At 46.3% G+C, this 17,585-nt stretch overlaps 1 protein-coding gene across 6 annotated transcripts in view; it reads right to left on the bottom strand.

Moving 5' to 3' along the window:
- VDR (vitamin D receptor) overlaps nt 1-17,317 on the bottom strand; it is a 223,585-nt gene extending 206,268 nt beyond the window's left edge. For 2 of the 6 annotated variants that reach the window (XM_029595099.1, XM_029595092.1), the window contains exon 1: nt 4,248-4,567. Coding sequence is in view for 1 of the 6 variants with exons in the window: in XM_029595091.1 (XP_029450951.1) it covers nt 3,977-3,995 (19 nt within the window). In the remaining 5 variants the exon portion in view is untranslated. Of the gene's footprint in view, nt 1-3,976; nt 4,127-4,247; nt 4,569-9,583; nt 10,240-16,790 lie in introns of those variants that run through there. The other 4 variants (XM_029595097.1, XM_029595094.1, XM_029595096.1 and 1 more) reach the window with 4 other exon arrangements.
- Nucleotides 17,318-17,585: the final 268 nt, after the last annotated feature.

Below are 17,585 nucleotides of genomic sequence, written 5' to 3'. Positions count from 1 at the left end.
CACTTCCCCGGGTTAACTCTTCTGCCATTCCCAAGGCCACCGTGACTTCAAATGGTCCTGAGGCCAGCGGAGATTATTCTCTTGGAATCTGGGATCCAGCTCTCCTAGACCTTGTCCAAATAGTAACCGTAAAAAGGGAATACTTACTAAGATGGGCCTCAAGCTTTGAACCTGCTGCCTTGTCTTGTGGTTCATGGCCAATACCTTGGTATCAAACCAAAGGATAAACAGGAACAAACCCCTCTTTCCAGAATAACCCCTTTAGAGTCAAACTCTCCTTATTTCTGGTTTTCCAAAAGAGTGTCCTCCACCATAATCAGCTCCACTACCTGTCACAAGGAAATCTGGTGGAAGTGGCCTCCTAGGAGCTGAAAGTTCAGGAAGGACCAGGAAGAGTAAGCAATATTTTTTTTTTTTTTTTTTTAATTTTACTTGGGACCCAGGAATTTTCCCACAAGCACACCAGGAATACGAGAGTAAAACAGGCTTTTGCCGTGCACGGCTTAAACTGCAGGCCTAAATGATGCATTTAACATAATGCCCTCTGAACAGGAGTCATGTTCTGAATGCATGGTCTCGCTGGGTTCACACCATCTGGGCCCGTGTGTACACGAAGGAACTTCTCTGCTCGTGGTCAACCACTCGGCCCTTTAACCAGTCCCAGTACAAGGGGGCGAATATAAGGCCACATGGGATGCCTCAAGCTAGTGGCTGGAACTGTCAGGGCAGACTGCAAAGGTAGCAGGGCTGTCTGCTTCCCTTTGCCTCGCAGCTTTCCCACACAAGGCTCAAACAATTGAAAGTTTCAGCTTTCTCTCTGAACAGCTGCAGAGCCTGCCATAAAAAAAAAAACACAAAAAACCCACACTCCTGTAAGACTGTGGAGGTCCCCCACTAAGTGCTGGTTATCTCCGCAACAGCTGTGGCCCCCATCCAAACATACCTCCTGGGGAAGAGCGTTTGACTTTATAAGGGCAGGCCAAGTTCCGATGACTGCAGGTCCCGCCATGACAGTGAATACTTTCACCTGCTCAGAGGGTCTCCTGAAATGAGAAGGCCCTTCTCTACTCACAGCTCTGTAAGTTTTATGTCACGGCAGACACTGAAGGACCATGGGTTTTTTTTTTTGGTTTTTTTTTAAATGATGGCGTAACTGCCACTGCCTATCCCAGTCAGTACAGAAGTAAGAGAATTAAACCCATATGCAGGGAAGTGGGGAGAGAGGTTGGCAGGAGATTGGGTAGGGCTTGAAGGAGGAAGGAGAGAGGAGGGGAGAAGCTCACACCAACATGTCTGAAGTAAAGGGGTACCTGCCAAAGGCTTCCCCTACCTAGCCAGGCCCAAAGGAAACCCTAGAGGCCATTCAAAGGGAACCTAGGAATCGCTTACCAGGTAAGGTGTTACCAGGCCCAAAAGGGAACCTGGGAGTCACTTATCAGAGGCTGTTCAGGCCCAAAAGGGAATTACTTACCGGATGTTCCTCAACCAGACCCCCCCGAAAGAAAACCGGGAGTCAAGATCAAGGCCCTGCTCAACCAGGCCTAGAGGGGAAGCCTGGAAGCTATTATCTGGGCCTGCTCCACTAGGGGAACAATCACAAATATTGTTGCCCTAGGAGCCAAGATCCTGCTTCAACAAGGACCAGGCCCAAAGGCTGGGCCCTAGGGAGCCATGAAATCCTGCTGCACGAGACCACCATGTTCATCATCATGCTCAAAACAGAGAAATACTAGCTTTTGCCAGAGCAGCACCAGCCTATATATCAAATGAACATTGGTATATAAAAGCTTTTACATACATACATACATACATAAATAAATAAATAAATAAATAAATAAATGTCACTGTAAAAGCTGTCCCCTGTCTCCATCTGCCAGTAAGCAGAGATAACCCATTTGACTGGTGTAGAAAGGATAAGGAAAGGTGACAATTTTCAGCCTGGCCACAGGCGTTGCATATTCCTGGAATCACTGTACCCACGGACCAGGCCTGCGAGACAAAAATGTTCAAACAGAAACCCACCATAGGGATTTCCCTTTGAAAGCCAGGCTGGCAGCACACAGCAGGCAGCTGCTTTGAAGAAAGTACAAATATACGTGTGTGGAAAGTTCCCGTGGGGGCTTTCAAAATGAAAAGCCTGCATTACTCTCCCTCCCCTTTCTGTCACTGTAACAGCAAGTGTATTTTTGCCTACAGTAAAAAAGACAGCAATTTTCATCAGCCCTTTTTATACAGGTAAACAGGTTGTAACCAACATACAAAGTTCTGAAAACTCCCCTGATAAATTCTTATACATAAACCAATACTGGCTCCTCTCATGTTTTACCCAAACTCTCCATTCTGTTCCTGCTACTTAACCCCTGTAATCATCCCAGTCATGTTTAAATTCTGCTATAGTCTTGGTCTCCACCACCTCTGCTGGGAGTCTTTTGCAGACCTTGTCCTTTTTCTCTTTGGTTCTTGCAAGTCTCATAATCAAAACACCCAGGTCCCCTCCCAAGTCTCAGCACTGAGCTTTGTAATATTCCCCACACAGTCACCAAAATCAATAAATGCAGTTTTTTGGAGATATCCAGCACTCCCCGCCCACACCCCCATGCTCTCTGATGTTTAAAGGTCTAACCATGGCCACACCATGCAGGTTACACCGGTAAATTTAAAGCATGCACACAGCACGGGCAGCTGTAGAGCGGATCACCCCCGTCAGAGCCCCATGCAGGCATTACACAAGAATACAACCTGGAAACAGAGGAGTGAATGCCAGGAAAAAAGGGTTTTTAAATATAGATGCCTATTATTACAGGTTACATCTTTTACTCCATTTAATACAGCTTTTGTTCCCTAGGGAACCCTTCTGGTCACATAAATTGGTGTTAAGCTATGACAAGCATGCCCTTAGATCTCACACAGCGACTGCGGCAATGCTACACAGCCATGCCAGCCAACAGCACAAACATGCACTGCTATTGTGCTGATCAAGCACACAACCCAAAGCAATTTGGGTGATTACACACCATGCAATGCAACAGAATTACACACCACAAAGCACATCTAGATTATACAAAATAGCACAGCACAGCTCTTGACATACAAGGGGAGTACAGACATAATACAGTCATAAGCAACAGTGTGCACGTAAAGGAAAGAAGTGAATGCTTCCAGAAATTACATGTGTGGCTTTATGTCACTTGTCCATTCAAAATTATTGAATGAGCCAATATATTTACAGCTTTTTGATGTCCAGTTGAAGTATTTGTGTTTAGGGTGCATGTGTGTTTTCTTGTGTGGTTGTGCTTTAAAATAAAAGCTTTCCTTTTAGCGTAGACTTAGAGCATGGTGGATATCTATGCCCTAGTGATTCGTCCTTTCAGCTAGAGTCTCCAGGTCTAAGCCCAGGAATGCGTTCAAGAATTTTTCATTTCTTTGCAGGCTGATATCTTTTAACGGACAGAGCAACAAGTAATTTCTGAATAAAAAAAAAAAGGTACCACATCAGGTCTGGCAGTAGCCTCCACCTTCCACTTTCTCCTCAATGGGGAAAAGGAAGCAAGTTCAAAAAGATTCTGGGTTGGCGGGCACACAGAAAACCACTATAAGCAAAAGTGAGCCATAGGTGAATGCCAAAAAAAAAAAAGTGTACCTTTCTTCATTTTTTTTTCTATAACTTTAATTAAACCAGATACCAAAAGAAGGGATCTACATAGTCTTGCCCACGTACAAGCTAAGACTTATGTGAGCCCCATAAAAAGTATCACAATAACTCACAAGAAATCCCTTACCAGGATCAAAACAACTCTGCATTCACAGATTTAACAAAACTAAACTGATGTATCGTTTACTCAGTGCATTCAGAATGCCTCATCCTTGTATTAAATAACCCCCCAAAATTGCATTCGTAAAGTCCAATGACTTCATCGATCACTGCCACAACCTTCTACTCATTTCGGCATCCCTGAACTTTACTTTACCCCATTACCTTCTTCCGTGTGACACATGGCAGCTCTTGCCTTGTTGATAGCGTAAACACTTTTCACAAGAAGGTCTGACTCCAGGTCCCGAAAGCCAAACCCAGCCCAGCACACACAGATGCACGCAGTACCAGCTTTTATTCATTGAGCTGCACCGATTCTCGTCTCGTAGTTGCCTAATTAACACCAGCCCCTCAAACGCATATACACATACCCGCACTCACGTGCCTAGCCCCTTCGGTTCCTACCTAATACACAAAACGGCTACACAGCGCTTACCGGGTAAGAGGCAAACTCCGCGATCAGACTGCGAGTCTGCGTCCAACTTCACGAGACGACAACGTTCTCATCCCTGTCTCTCTCCGCCCACCTCTTGCTGCTTCTCTCCGTCCCCTCGCTCTTTTTTTTTTTGTGTGTCTCTTTCTCTCTCTCTCTCGTCGTCGTCGGCTTCCCTTTCCCGACTTTTTGCAAGCCCTATCACGGCGAAGTGACTCACTTCCTGACATGCTGCAGCCTTTTAGCACAGCAGCCCCTACCGAGCTGCCTGCTGTCAGCCCGGGGCGGCTCGTCGCGCGCCTGATGACCTCACCGCTTCTTTTCCACGCGCTGGCTGCCCGCGTCCCTGAAAACACCCGGCGCACTTCGGTTTTATGGTTTGTTTGGGCTTTTTTTTTTTGCTGGGGGAAAAGGGAAATCGGGGGAGGGATTTTAGTGGTAGATAATAGGAAGGGAGGAGAGGCACAAAGAATAGGGTTGGGGAGAGGACCTAAGGGAAGGAGATGTGGGGGGCAAGAAGAAGGAATCAAGGAGGGAGATGAAAACAATAGGATCAGGTCAGTGCTTCGAATGCTCAAAATGCCAGGCAGATTTCAGAAAGGTGTATTCTGTGTCTGCTCAAGTGATTAACACAATATAATATGCCCCCCCCCCCCCGCTACCACCACAAAGAAGAATCTAAGGTCTGATTATTACTGCAAGTCACATGGGATCCCACGTGAAAAGCACTATTGCTAAGAAGAAAAGTATTCAATACTGGCTCAGTGAGACGTGCTCTTGTCAAAATAAGAGTGGCCCAAAAGACCGTTTTTGTACATCAGTGGCTTTCCCAGGTACTGTGCAAGGATTGCACTAGAGATCCCTGCTGTCACTAAGTTTTTTCTCCATAGACAAAGAATGGAAGAAAAGCCATCATGAGTCAGGCCCTTAGTCAGAGGAAAAAAAAGAGAGGGAACGTCCAATTCTTCCTCACCGAGTCTTCTTCACTGAACAGGGCCGGGTGGCTGCATGCCAACAGAAAAGGCTTTGGATCCCTGGTGGTTGTTTTGGAGGGTAGGGAAGGGAGACCCAACCCTTGTGCAATGGTGAAACCTACTAGCGGGAGCTATGGGTGCATGTGCCTTGGGCTCAGGAGGAAATCACGCCAATGGCTGGGCTAAGGAAGGTGACAGAGACAGAAATACCCAGGCTAGTTGTGAATAAAGGCTTAGGATACTGCTGCCCAATAAACAATAGCCAGTATTGATTGAGTCACATGCCCAAAAAAAAAGAAGCAAGATGAAACCACCAGCTTGGAAATACAAATTATTAATAAAAACAACAAGACGGAGCCCAAGGTTTATGTAGGGTGGTGGATCCCACTCCTGCTCCATGGGCTGGCTGGAGTGCACAGGTGCCAAGCGCGCTCTCTGCCAAACACACTCTTGCTATTTAGCAGTTTGAACCTCCTGCACACTACGGCTGGAGTGTGCCTGGTGGAAAGAAAGGTATTGGTGGTCACCCAAAAATCTTTTTTTCTATGCAGACAAAAGTATGCACATCATAAAAATACACACATACTTACAGATGGTTAAAAATCCACTTACTCAGATATGGCTAACTTAGGGTTTACTCTATTTTTATCTGCATAAAAGGCATCTAACTAAACCTTTGAAAATTTGCCATTTTACATGCTGAGGCTTTGAGGGACTAGGGATTTCCTTATTTATTTAATGCTGTTAGGTGAAGTGAACTGTTTTTAAGTGTAATTAATGGGGGTGTTAAGCTAATCAAGTACTGGAGGTAGGGTCGCCAACTGGCTCCAGATTCTCATGACAGGTTGATCCAGTCCTGGTTTTACTCCATTGCATGCTGGGACTTATGATTTCCCTATTGCATTCCTTAAGAAAAGCAAGAATATAAGTCCCTGCATGCAGAGGAGTAAAACCAGGACTGGATCAACCTGTCCTGAAAAACTGGAGCTAGTTGGCAACCCTAACTGGAGGGCATGATAGGGGGCATAAGAGATACAGGAATACAGAGAGCAGTTTGGGGTAATGACAGACAAAAAAAACTGTTTAGATCCAGAAACTTGGACAAAAGTAAGGAAAAAAGCTGAGCACAGAGAGCACCAGCATACCAGAGTTGTCAGCCTTCATTCTGATGGCACATTTGATGATGATAACAGTGACGATGAATGAGGTGTGTACTATTTTTGGGTTTATCTATGTAAGTTGGGACCCAGGTGCTGTGAATCTGGGAGAAAACATAAATGGTGATATTGCAATGCACATAGGTATAATTTCAAAGCTTTTGCAAGTACAAATGCAGACTGCAGGATTTCCTCCCTGCTTAGAAGAATAGGGTTGTTAAAGATGAACAGGCCTGATGCTGTCTCACCTATCTGAGTGTTTGCCCCCTATGTATGAGAGAAGAAGGGGCTGGGGAAGGAGAAGTGTGTGTTACTATGGCTGCAGATATGAAACTTCAAAGCATTTGCTGGAAGAAGAGGTGCATCTGGTCCCAGGAATGGAGACTTAGTGATATGTGAACTAGCAGTCTGGGGAAAGATGTAAGAATGTCATAAAATGCAAAAGCTTACATCTCAAAGGAAACTACAGGGTACCTGTTGGGAGTATGTGTGTGGATCTTTGGGTTCTATCTGGGAGACCTGCATGATGCATTCCATTTTTCTGTGTTTTCTTGTAAATTAGTTTTAAATATAGTCATATCTGTTATATAAAGATTAAATACAGTTTACCTTTGTTCTGCAAGATTATTAAAAAAAAACAAAAAACTGTTGCCTCTGATGTGCATGCATAAGTTACCATTATTTGATTATAAATGAGTGGATATTGCCATGTTCTAAAAGTGAGGTTCAATTCCTTTTGGAGACAAGGCTGAGCTAACACAGACTTCAGAACTGGGGGATACAGGGTATGTGTGTGTGTGTTGTTGATGTGTATTGAAATGATCACATGACTTTTTCTTCTTTTTCCCCCACTGAATCCTTCCTGCAATGCCCCCTTTTGGGACTGCCCTCCAGACAGATAGGGGCAGATAGAGCCATGTTTTGCTCTGCTGCAAAAACTGCTTCAGATTTATCCTCACTCCCCAGATCCTTTCCAGAAGCTGTGGCCATAATTAAGGAGCTAAAGGTGATTTATCTCTCTGGCTTTTCAAGAACTTTGTGCTTCTGTCTCCTCTTTTTTTTTTGGGGGGGGGGGGGGGAGGAATGAAATTTCCATAAGCCTCATTGTATTGTGGTAGAAAATCTAGAATCGCTATAGGATTGTCCTTTGCAGCGTGTGCTTTCTGGAGGCCATAAAAAGGTATTCAAAAGAAGTAGGCTAAAAGTGTAGGGTGTCCTTAGGCAAGTGCAAAGGGAAGTCCTTAGCCCAACCAGAAACTGTACACCTAGCAAAATTACTGCAACTGTTCATGACCAAGATCCACAATTTCTACCGTGTGCAGTTTGTACTGCTTCTGAAAGTAATACAAAATTACTCTTAGTTCTGAGGGACTGCTATCCCTTGTTAAAAATCTTGGAATTTTAAATCATTCTAAAATTAGACTATAAAGGTAAATATTAATCTCCCTTTCTGTCATGTGGCTGATTGAGAATCGGCTACTTCAGATTCACCTCTAGTTTATTTGTCAATTTGTAAAGTTGGCATGTGCCTGTTTTTATTTATGCTTCATAGTTGTCCGTTATAGGCTTCTGATAAAAACAATTTGATTCTCGGTATCCGCATAGTTTTGAACCCAAGATTTCTGCTTTACCAGCTGCAAGAAAGAAACCCTAGGTGAACTGTTGCCTTTCAGGTTGCATTTCTCCAGAATTCAATCAGTTCAGAAATAAACAATTTGGGGAGCATTTCTCCTCATTTGAGTGAAGGGGAGAGCCTGGGGGCTCTCAACTTTTCACATTGCCTGTCTGGCTCTGAGAAAGATGCCCAGTCCTTGACATGAAAGCACAGCTAATAACGTTCTAAATCCTTGACTTAGACTGATTCAAGAGGCAATTAGCGAGGTAAACATCTGAATGCCCATGCAAATCTATTTAATTTAAGCCCTCAAAGCTTATAATAAACTGCGGTGTTATGGGAGAGAAACAATGAAACCCTAGATATGGCTGAGCAGGGCAATAACATGAAATGAATGTGCAAAGGTTAAAGAATAAAACTCAGAGCCAAGTGTGCCATGAGGGACAGGGGGAGTTGTTTTTGATTCAATCCTTAACATAAACTCAGTGCTGGAAGCAAAACTGTTTCCTCAATCGACAGACTTTCCACCTCTGTCTAATACAATAAGGCATGCACCTATATATATATATATAAATATGGATGTCTGTCAGCATTGGGATAATGTGCACCGCTCACTGAGGAGCCTGGCATATATAGCTTGGTATTTACACTATTACTCGCTAGGCTAGCACAGAGTATGTGTGTGCGTGTGTGCACTTGCACGCACTCTCATAAATTCTAGGTTCTGCACATACATCAGGGTATAAATTCCAAATTTTATTTTTATTTAATAATTTATAGTCCACTTCACTCAGTAACAATTGCCATAAACCGACTTACAGCGATTCACAAAAACATTGTATTTACATATAAAGTGGAGGGAAGATGGTGTGTACTGGAAGGGGGTTAAAGAGAGTGGTGGGTTGGGTGCAGGAAGGGGGAAAAATTCTGCTGTCAGGCTGGGGAGGAGCTTGGGACAGCACTGGAGCAGATTGAGGAGGAGGGGAGTGAAAAAGAGCCTCCAGGAAGTTTTGCCAGGTATCAGCTATTTATTCAATTATCCATCAACTGGTACAATTCGTAATTATTGGGCTCATGCTAGAAACCCAGCTGTGCAAAATGTTGCCACCCTGCACCTGTGCTACCAAAGACAGATACAGGAGATTTCAAAGAAGGAACAAGTCTGTAAATACAGGCATTCAACCACATCCTTCAAGACCTTGACTATCTTCTGCATTCTTAAATAGGCTTGATGGCCTCATGGCCAACCTTGATGGCTAACCATTCCCTATGGAATTTCCTCCGTGCTGCAGGGAACCCTGTTGTATGACATTTCCTATGAGCTCCAGATCTTCAAAGATTGCCAATAAGTCACCCCCAATACCCCCTTTTACTATAGAGGTTGCCCACAGATGCAGACTGGGAGCAACCCTTTAGGGAAGCAAGACCCCTACAGTTTATAGATTTTAGATAGCCAATTGCTTTTATCCTATCAGTCCTCTTTCGAGTGTCCTAGAACCCTGCTGCTACTGCTATGTATTTTGGTTTTCATACATTCCCATTCACTTCCATGGTACTAGCAGCTAAGAACACATCTCATTTACTTTGAAATACCTCTGTGGCTGCTGCTTTGCTCCGATCCGGAGGCAGACCCCCTGGTATTTAATTCACTCCATGCCGCATTTTCTGCATCCTATGATTTGCAGCCCATCTTGAATTGAGAGAAAGAATGACATGTCCTCCCTTGCACTGCGGAAGCTGAACAGGATCAACCTGTCTGAACCCATCTGGTAACTCCACCCTTGGACGTCAGTACCTGAATTGGGTGTTACTTGTATGCTTCCATCCTTGGAGTTTTAAAATGTCCTTAACACCGGGGGTCTTGTGTGATTACCTTCTTGATGGCTTTGAACTTATTTCTTCTCAGTTTACTACTTGGATTCTTCACACACTCTGACAGCTTTTATTAGACCAACAAAAAAACATTATCTGAAGAAACTGTTGTCTGTGATCTCTCAAAAACCTCTTGAGTTCTTTCATGACAGATGAGAGGCAAAACCAGAGAGGATGGTTACCAACATGAGGGATACACCATAAACCCTATGAGTACAGCCACCCGAAGAAGGGACCCATGTTATCTCAAAAGCTCCTGTACATCATCATCCTTGGACAATTCTTGTATTGATGTCCAATAAAAGTAAAACAGCTTGTGAAGAATCCTGATTTCTCCAGTGCCAATATGGCTATTAGACTTCTATCTTCCACCACCTCTGAGAGACACAGAGAACATAATTATCTCTGAAAGTAATTACTCAGGATTGACAGGAAAAACATAACTCCCTCCTGCTTTTATGGTGCATTTCAGGCCACATAAAACTGTTTCTGAATTAGGTTACAATGTGGCTGCTGTTTAAAAGACTGTTACGTATTTAGCAATACTGGAATATACACTGCAAGTGGTTCCAGTCCCTGCCAGTCTTAATTACCTACAGGCCGATTCAGTAAAGTCCGCGGGAGAGCGGACGAACGCCTGCTCTTCCGGCATGTGCACCGGTCACTCGGCGCGCGCGATTCAGTATTCAAATTAGGTGGTGCAGTAGAAACAGGCAAAAGGAGGCGCTAGGGACACTAGCGTATCCATAGCGCCTCCTTTTAGCCTAGAGCGGCGGCTGTCAGCAGGTTTGACAGCCGACGCTCAATATTGCCGGCGTCAGTTCTCGAGCCCGCTGACAGCCACGGGCTCGGAAACCGGACGGCAGCAAAATTGAGCGTCCGGTTTTCGGCCCGACAGCCACCGGCCCATTTAAAAAATTTTTTTTTTTAACTTTTTTTGCCCTTCGGGACCTCCGACTTAATATCACCATGATATTAAGTCTGAGGGTGCACAGAAAAGCAGTTTTTACTGCTTTTCTGTGCACTTTCCCGGTGTCGGCAGAAACTAGCACCTACCTTTGGGTAGGCGCTAATTTCTTAAAGTAAAATGTGCGGCTTGGCTGCACATTTTACTTACTGAATCGCGCGGGCATACCTATTAGGGCCCCGTTTTCCGTCGGAGCGCACTGTACTGTAATGGCCTGTAAGTGAGCCAGCTGTCTCACTTGAACCCCCAACCCAAGGGCAGGTCTGTCATAGGTTACCTCACATACAGTGGGATCTAATTGGTGCAGGCAGTGGGTGTGGGTGTGGGGGGGCTGTGGTCAGTTGAGATGTATAGCTAATAAGGAATCACTGTGATGTAATCTGTAACTCTCTTGATAACCTGGCTGTGCCCAAAGAATCAAACTGCTACCTACAAGCTCACTGGCCGTCAGCCAACCTTCCGCATTTCCTAACCACATCTCCAGAAATGATTGGCAATAGTTTCCTGAACTAGCGACTGATAAAAACAAACTTTCAGCTTGCTAATAATGTCTCTTCTCTCTCACTCCCTACCTACCCATCCTGCTCTTTTTCAAATGCTACAACTTAAAATATGCTTCCTGTTACCATCAACCCTATCATTTCCAGGGCCAATTTTTAAACATTTCTATTACAGATTTTTAAACCAGCTGCCTATATCCATCCTTGCCCTCTTCCCTAGTCTAAACTTCTGTCTGTTTTGTCTTGCTCTTTTACTCTCTCTTTCTCCTGCCTTAACAATGTATTTTAAAAGAAATCACATTTTTATAACTTATCAAAGATTTATTGAGTTCATGCTTGACACTGAGACAGAGAGCAATCAAAATGTCAACAGCCAGTCAGAATATATTTTGTAGCCAGTCTAGGGGTGCAATCTCATTGGCCAACTCTGCTCTACAACCCCCATTGGTCTGCTGTCTTAGGACCCTGCCATCTCCTTTCCAGTTCATTACAACCTGCTCAACACCTTGCTCTGCTGAATGCTTCCTCGCCTCCAGTCCACAGGGTTACAGGGCCAAGTTTAGGCAGAGGCATCATAGGCCAAGCGCCCAGGGTGCCAAATTCTGAAGGCACCCAAAAACCGGGACTGCCCCGCTGCTCTTCCACTTCTGGGGGTGAAATCCCCCACTCCCAGTATTCTGCCTATGGGCACCATAATCTTAAATCCAGCCCTGCAAGGTTACTGGGTGACTTCATGTCTCCTAGAACAAACTAATCCGGTACTGGTTGTACCTCCGGGCAATGTCATTCTGATTTCCCTATGAAAAGCAGGAGATTGTCCCCCAGTTGAACTATCCCTTGCTTTCCCATGGTTTGAACTTGCTTGTTCCCCCCCCCCCCCCCCCTTTTCTCTCGGGGTCACCTTCAGAGGCTGCAGAAGGGGATTATTTGCTCTGCTGCAGCTCCAGAAGCAGCCAAGGTCCTCCAGGGATGGCCAGTGGGGACCAGATCAGTCTCTGGGAGACCCAAGGGAAGGCTTATCACACTAATGAAAGTCCAAGCTCCACACCAGTTCTTGGTTCCAAATGAGGGAAAATGTATTGAAATTTAGAAAAAAACAAGAACACTTCTTAAGGATTGAATGCTTCAGTCAAGATCCAGGATACAGTTCCCAAACTAAGCAACGGCAGGAAACATCCCTCTTTAACAGGCCGATATAGTACAGTGTGCTCCGGCACACAAAGCTATGCCCCCAATAACTCTACTGCAGGACTGGGTTTAAGAATATGGCACCCAAATGCTCTGGCGGAACACACTGTTAATCCACGATTGGACGCGTGTTTTGGATGTGCTAGCTTTACCCCTTATTCAGTAAGGGGTAATAGCACGTCCAAAACGCGCGTCCAACTCCCCCCCCCCCCCCCCCCCCCGAACCTAATAGCGCCCGCAACATGCAAATGCATGTTGCGGGCGCTATTAGGTATTCCCGCACGATTCAGAAAGCAAAATGTGCAGCCAAGCCGCACATTTTACTTTCAGAAATTAGCGCCTACCCAAAGGTAGTGAGTGCAGCCTTCTGCATGGCAATTGCCGTGATGTTGGCTACCAGTAGAAGGCTGGAGAGCCAGTCACAGTTGCCGGATTGAGAATACAGTCAGATTAGGACTGGTGAGACTATCTAGCAGGTACCAAGATACAACAGTCTCTGCACACTTGATATGGGCAAGACAAATTCCTGTAGTGCAAGATAGACATTACCCTCCCTTCCCTGCTGTCCGATGTGTGCGGAAAGAGGGAAAATGGAAAAGTGAGAGTGATCAGGGAAGAAGAGACAGCAGGGTCAGGACTGGGGGGGGGGGTGAGGGGGACCGCTGGCTCTGGTGTCAAATCCAAAAGGGCATCATCAGCAGGGCTGCTTTTACCTGTGGGCATTAAGGGGTGGGCCCCCATCACATCAGCACACAAAGCTATGCCCCCTACTCTACTGCAGGACTAGGTTTCAGAATGTGGCACCCAAATGCAGAGGCGTGGAGGTGGCAGGACTTTGCCTCCAAAAATCGAACAGATGCAGGAGGAGTCCTGGTTTGTAGGTGCCTTCAGAATTTGGCACCCTAGGCACGTGCCTGTGCCTAAATCTGGCCATGGCCCTGAATTTCAGGCAGCAGAGAACTGTGACTGTTCAAAATAAAGGACCTGCTGCTCCCTAATCCGGCCCCCTCCTCTCCTCTTGTCCCCCACCCTTCCCTCCTAATCTACAGAGAATAGCAGATCAAAGAAGATTTCAGTTTTTGTCTGCATTATTCCTCTTTCTGATTTGTGATCACTGATTCTGTTTTTCGATAAGGGTCGTGTTCTGCCTGTGGGAGCACACGGTGAAGTATTCTGCTAACATGTAGGTTCCAGGCAGGGATTTGGGGCAGCCCGGTTTGTTTGTCTGACTAGGAGGTGCATTGGTGTTCTAGGACCTGCTGGAATATTTGCAGGGTTGCCTTTGCATACCGGGTTGTTGCTTAAGTTCTGGAAGATTTTGGTATGGCAGATTTGCTATGTGGGTTTTGCAGAATGTCGTGTTACACTGCCAAACTGGTCTAGTAATGGAGGGACTTTGTGTCACTGTCACTGAATATGTTTCATATGCTGAGTGGTAAGAGAAAACATTCCAGTTCGGCCCAGCCTGCCAATTCAGAGATTACCTTCAACCGATATAGTACGCATTTCTTTTAATTGATAAATTTAGGTATTTCTTGGGGGGGGGGGGGGTTGCATGCTGAAAATCACAGATGATACATTCATCAGACACTGTGACATGATTTCTGACAAATATTCATATTATGCATATACATTCAAAACAAATATTAAAATATGATGTCCAGTTATGAAATTTTACAGGATTGTTTTTGGAAGAGTTATGGTGAAACATAATAATTGTTGAGTTTATTGAAATCTCGGGGGAGGGGGGAGGGGGCTATCAGCCTGAAAATGAATTGTAGGATGGGGGTCATAAGGCTGAAGACTGAAGGAGCAAGAAAAGTGGTTCCCAAGCTTGCCCTGAGGGACACCCCAGCCTGTCAGCTTTTGGGAATCCTGCAATAAAACAGTGTGTGTGTGTGCGAGAAGGATCGAGGCTGCCTCTGGGCCTGTGAATGCCTGATGGCTCACTGGCCCTGTGATGATTTAATGTCCAGTAGTTTCTGCAGCTATTGCTGCTGGTGCTGCACAAAGATCTACAGTACTGCTACCCGAGGAGCATAGGAGGGAGGAGAGAGAGAATGGAGGGGGCTGCCACTGGCCAGGGAGTGAAGGGGGAGCCAATGAAGGGATGTTACTGGGCAGGATGTTGAGGGACAGAGAGAGAGGGGGATGTTGCTGCTGGACAGAAGGGTGGAGGAGAGGGAACTGCTGCTACTGAGCAGAGGATTGGGGGGGGGGGGATAGGGAGCTGCTGCTATTGCTGGGAAGAGGGTTGGGTGAGGGCTGCTGCTGCCGGACAGGATGTTGAGGGGGGAGGGGGAGGGAGCTTCTGTTATGGAGCAGGTGGTTGGGAGCCAGAGAAGTTGCTGGGCAAGGGGTGGGGGAATGGGGGGGGGGGGGCTGTTGCTGGCAGGGGGTGAAGAGGAGGGGGAGCTAAGCAAGGGTGGGGAGAGAGATAAGAGATGATGGTGGTCAAAGAGTGAAGGGAAACGAGGAACCTGCAGGGGCGAGGAGTGGGTGGGGATGAAAGAGGGAGGCTGGACAAGGGGTCAGGGAAGAGCAAGAGGGGGCACTTTACTGGAGCCGCCACCAGAGGGACAGCTGTGCCTTCACTGCCAAAGGGCAAAGCGCTGTGCTGGAGCAGTGGTCAAAGGGGAAAGGGGAGAACCTAATTTTGAATATCTGCTCCGGGTGCAGAGAGGAAGGGTTCCGACCCCGAGAGGCAGGGAGAGGTGAAAGAGAAACGGGGAACAAGGTTGTGAGAAAGGAGAGAGAGTGGGCGGGCACATTTTATTTATTTATTTAACACTTTTCTATACCAACCTTCATGGTAGAGACCATATCAGATCGGTTTACATCGAATAAGACCAAAGGATAGGAAGACCTGGGAGAAAGATAAATTACAGCTGCTAGAGAAAAATAAAGAGACACAGGAAAGTACACAGAGAAGAAAACACAACAAGAAATGGAAAAAGCAGAATCAAACAGCCTGAGCTAGCTGTGAGATACAGGCAGACTGAAACGGAGCATTACCACAAAGGAAAATCCTTCTCCTCCACAATGACTTCACTACATTATGCCTCACATTAACAGCAGGAAACCACAGAAATTATTTTTCAACTTAAAAAAAACAAACAAACCCTGCTCACCTCACTGTATGGTAACTAAATCACACATCTTGATTTATCAAAAGCTCAGCAGCAGCTAGGAGAGCTGCTGTGCATCTGTCACAGGGCATGCCGAGGACTACTGTGTGTGTGCGCCTGTGACAGCCCATTCTCAGTTGTACTGTGCGCCTGTTAGGAATAATCTGTGCCTGTGGCAAGCCATGACCAGGAGTACCAGGGCTGACTGGGGGGGGGGGGGGGAGGAGGCAAGTGGGGTAACTGCCCAGGGCCCAAGAACCTTTGGTGAAGCTGAGGGATATCACTAAGGCACTGGCACTGGCTGAGCCCACTTCCTAGTTTCAGCCCTGGGCTCTCCTGTCTCTAACACTGGACCTGAAGAGTACTAAGTGCCTGTGACGGGGCATGCCCGGGGGCACTGTAATATTTGTGACAGCACATACCCAGGAGCCAGGAGTGCGATCTGCACAAGGCATGTCCAGGAGCAATGAGCGCCTGGGACAAGGCCTTGCCCGCGGGTGCCTGTGTGATGGCAGAGCTGGGGAGCACTCTGTGCATGTGACGGGGCTTGGCGCGTTAGGGTCTCTCTCTGGAAATACGGCCTCGGAGATCCGCGCGCATTACACAGACAGACACACACACACACAGAGAAACCAGCTCCCCTGGAACGGGTTACAGAGTAACTGCTGAGCAGATAACTCCCACTGGGCAGCTGCCTAACCCCAGCCCTCGCTCGCAAGTTCAAAGATCCCCGCTGCTGGAGTTTCCAGCCTCCATTCATGGATCACAGTAAACCTCAGGCGAGCGGCGGGAGAGCAGCACCTTGCATGCCTGGAAGTAAATAAACAAACACACACTGCGGCTTTAACGTAAGGCCATGCCAGATCCGTGTTAGACGGGAAGGAGGGGCTCCCTGCCAAAGGCTCTGCGCTTACCGTCGGTCCGTGGGTTTACAAATCGCTGGGTCTCACGGGTCTGCCTTGCCTGATAGCACTTGTGGGGTTTCTTCTAGTCTGTCTGTGTGTGTCTCTCTCTCTCTGTGTCAGCAGTGTCAGATTTTAGAACACGTGTGTGTGCGCGTCTTTCTCTGACAGCACTTTGGGGATTTCTAATCTGCGCAGCTAACGTTTGATACACAGCAGCCCTATCCATGTCATTCACCGTACCTGTGCTTCCTCCTCCTTCTCGGCCCCCTCTGTTGCTGGTCTTCTCCACCGAAGAAATGAAGTCTTTTTTTTTTTTTTTTTTTTTAATTGAATCCCCCTTTTTTATTTTCTCAGGCAAAGGGGTCCAGAATCCCCGTTGGGAAGTGAATGCGCAAGAAGCAGGGCTGTGAGGATATTCTTCAGGAAGAACTCCCTTGCAGGTGCTGTAAAGTCCCGCTTACAGGAGAACAGTCTCCCCCGGGTCAGTGCTGCAATGTCCCTGTTACAGAAAGGGAGTCTCCCGGCCACTTTCTGAACGGGGAGGATAATACCTGGCCAGGGCTGTAAAGTCCCGATTACAGGGGAAGAGACACCCCGTTTGTTTAAATGCTGTCCCGGTTACAGAAGAGTCCTCGGCCGGAGCCGTTTGTACGCACAGCTCGGTTCCTGTAATCTTCGATACTGAAGAAAACAACTACTAGCAGAAACTCATGTCAGTCTGCTGAGCCCGGAGTGGCTTTACTCTGTAGCACATTTTCGGCAGTGGCTTCCAGCTTTCTAGTAACTTGATCCTCTGCGTTCTTTAGGGAGCATCAACAAATAGTAACTGCTGTACTCCATTAAGGGAGTCACTGCGAATAATGATAACATTTTATTGAATTATACTGTAAATAAGCTTACAATAGCCTCCCCTTAAAAATAAACAAACAAAAAAAGAACAAAGTTCTGAATCATTCACATACTCATAATATGCACAATAACAACATGGGCTCCATCAATCTAGCACAAAATGAACAAGGAGGATAGTATCTGAAT

Source organism: Rhinatrema bivittatum, chromosome 3, assembly GCF_901001135.1.
Source record: "Rhinatrema bivittatum chromosome 3, aRhiBiv1.1, whole genome shotgun sequence".
NCBI classification, from domain to species: Eukaryota; Metazoa; Chordata; class Amphibia; order Gymnophiona; family Rhinatrematidae; genus Rhinatrema; species Rhinatrema bivittatum.
This window is presented reverse-complemented; position numbering and strand designations above follow the sequence as displayed.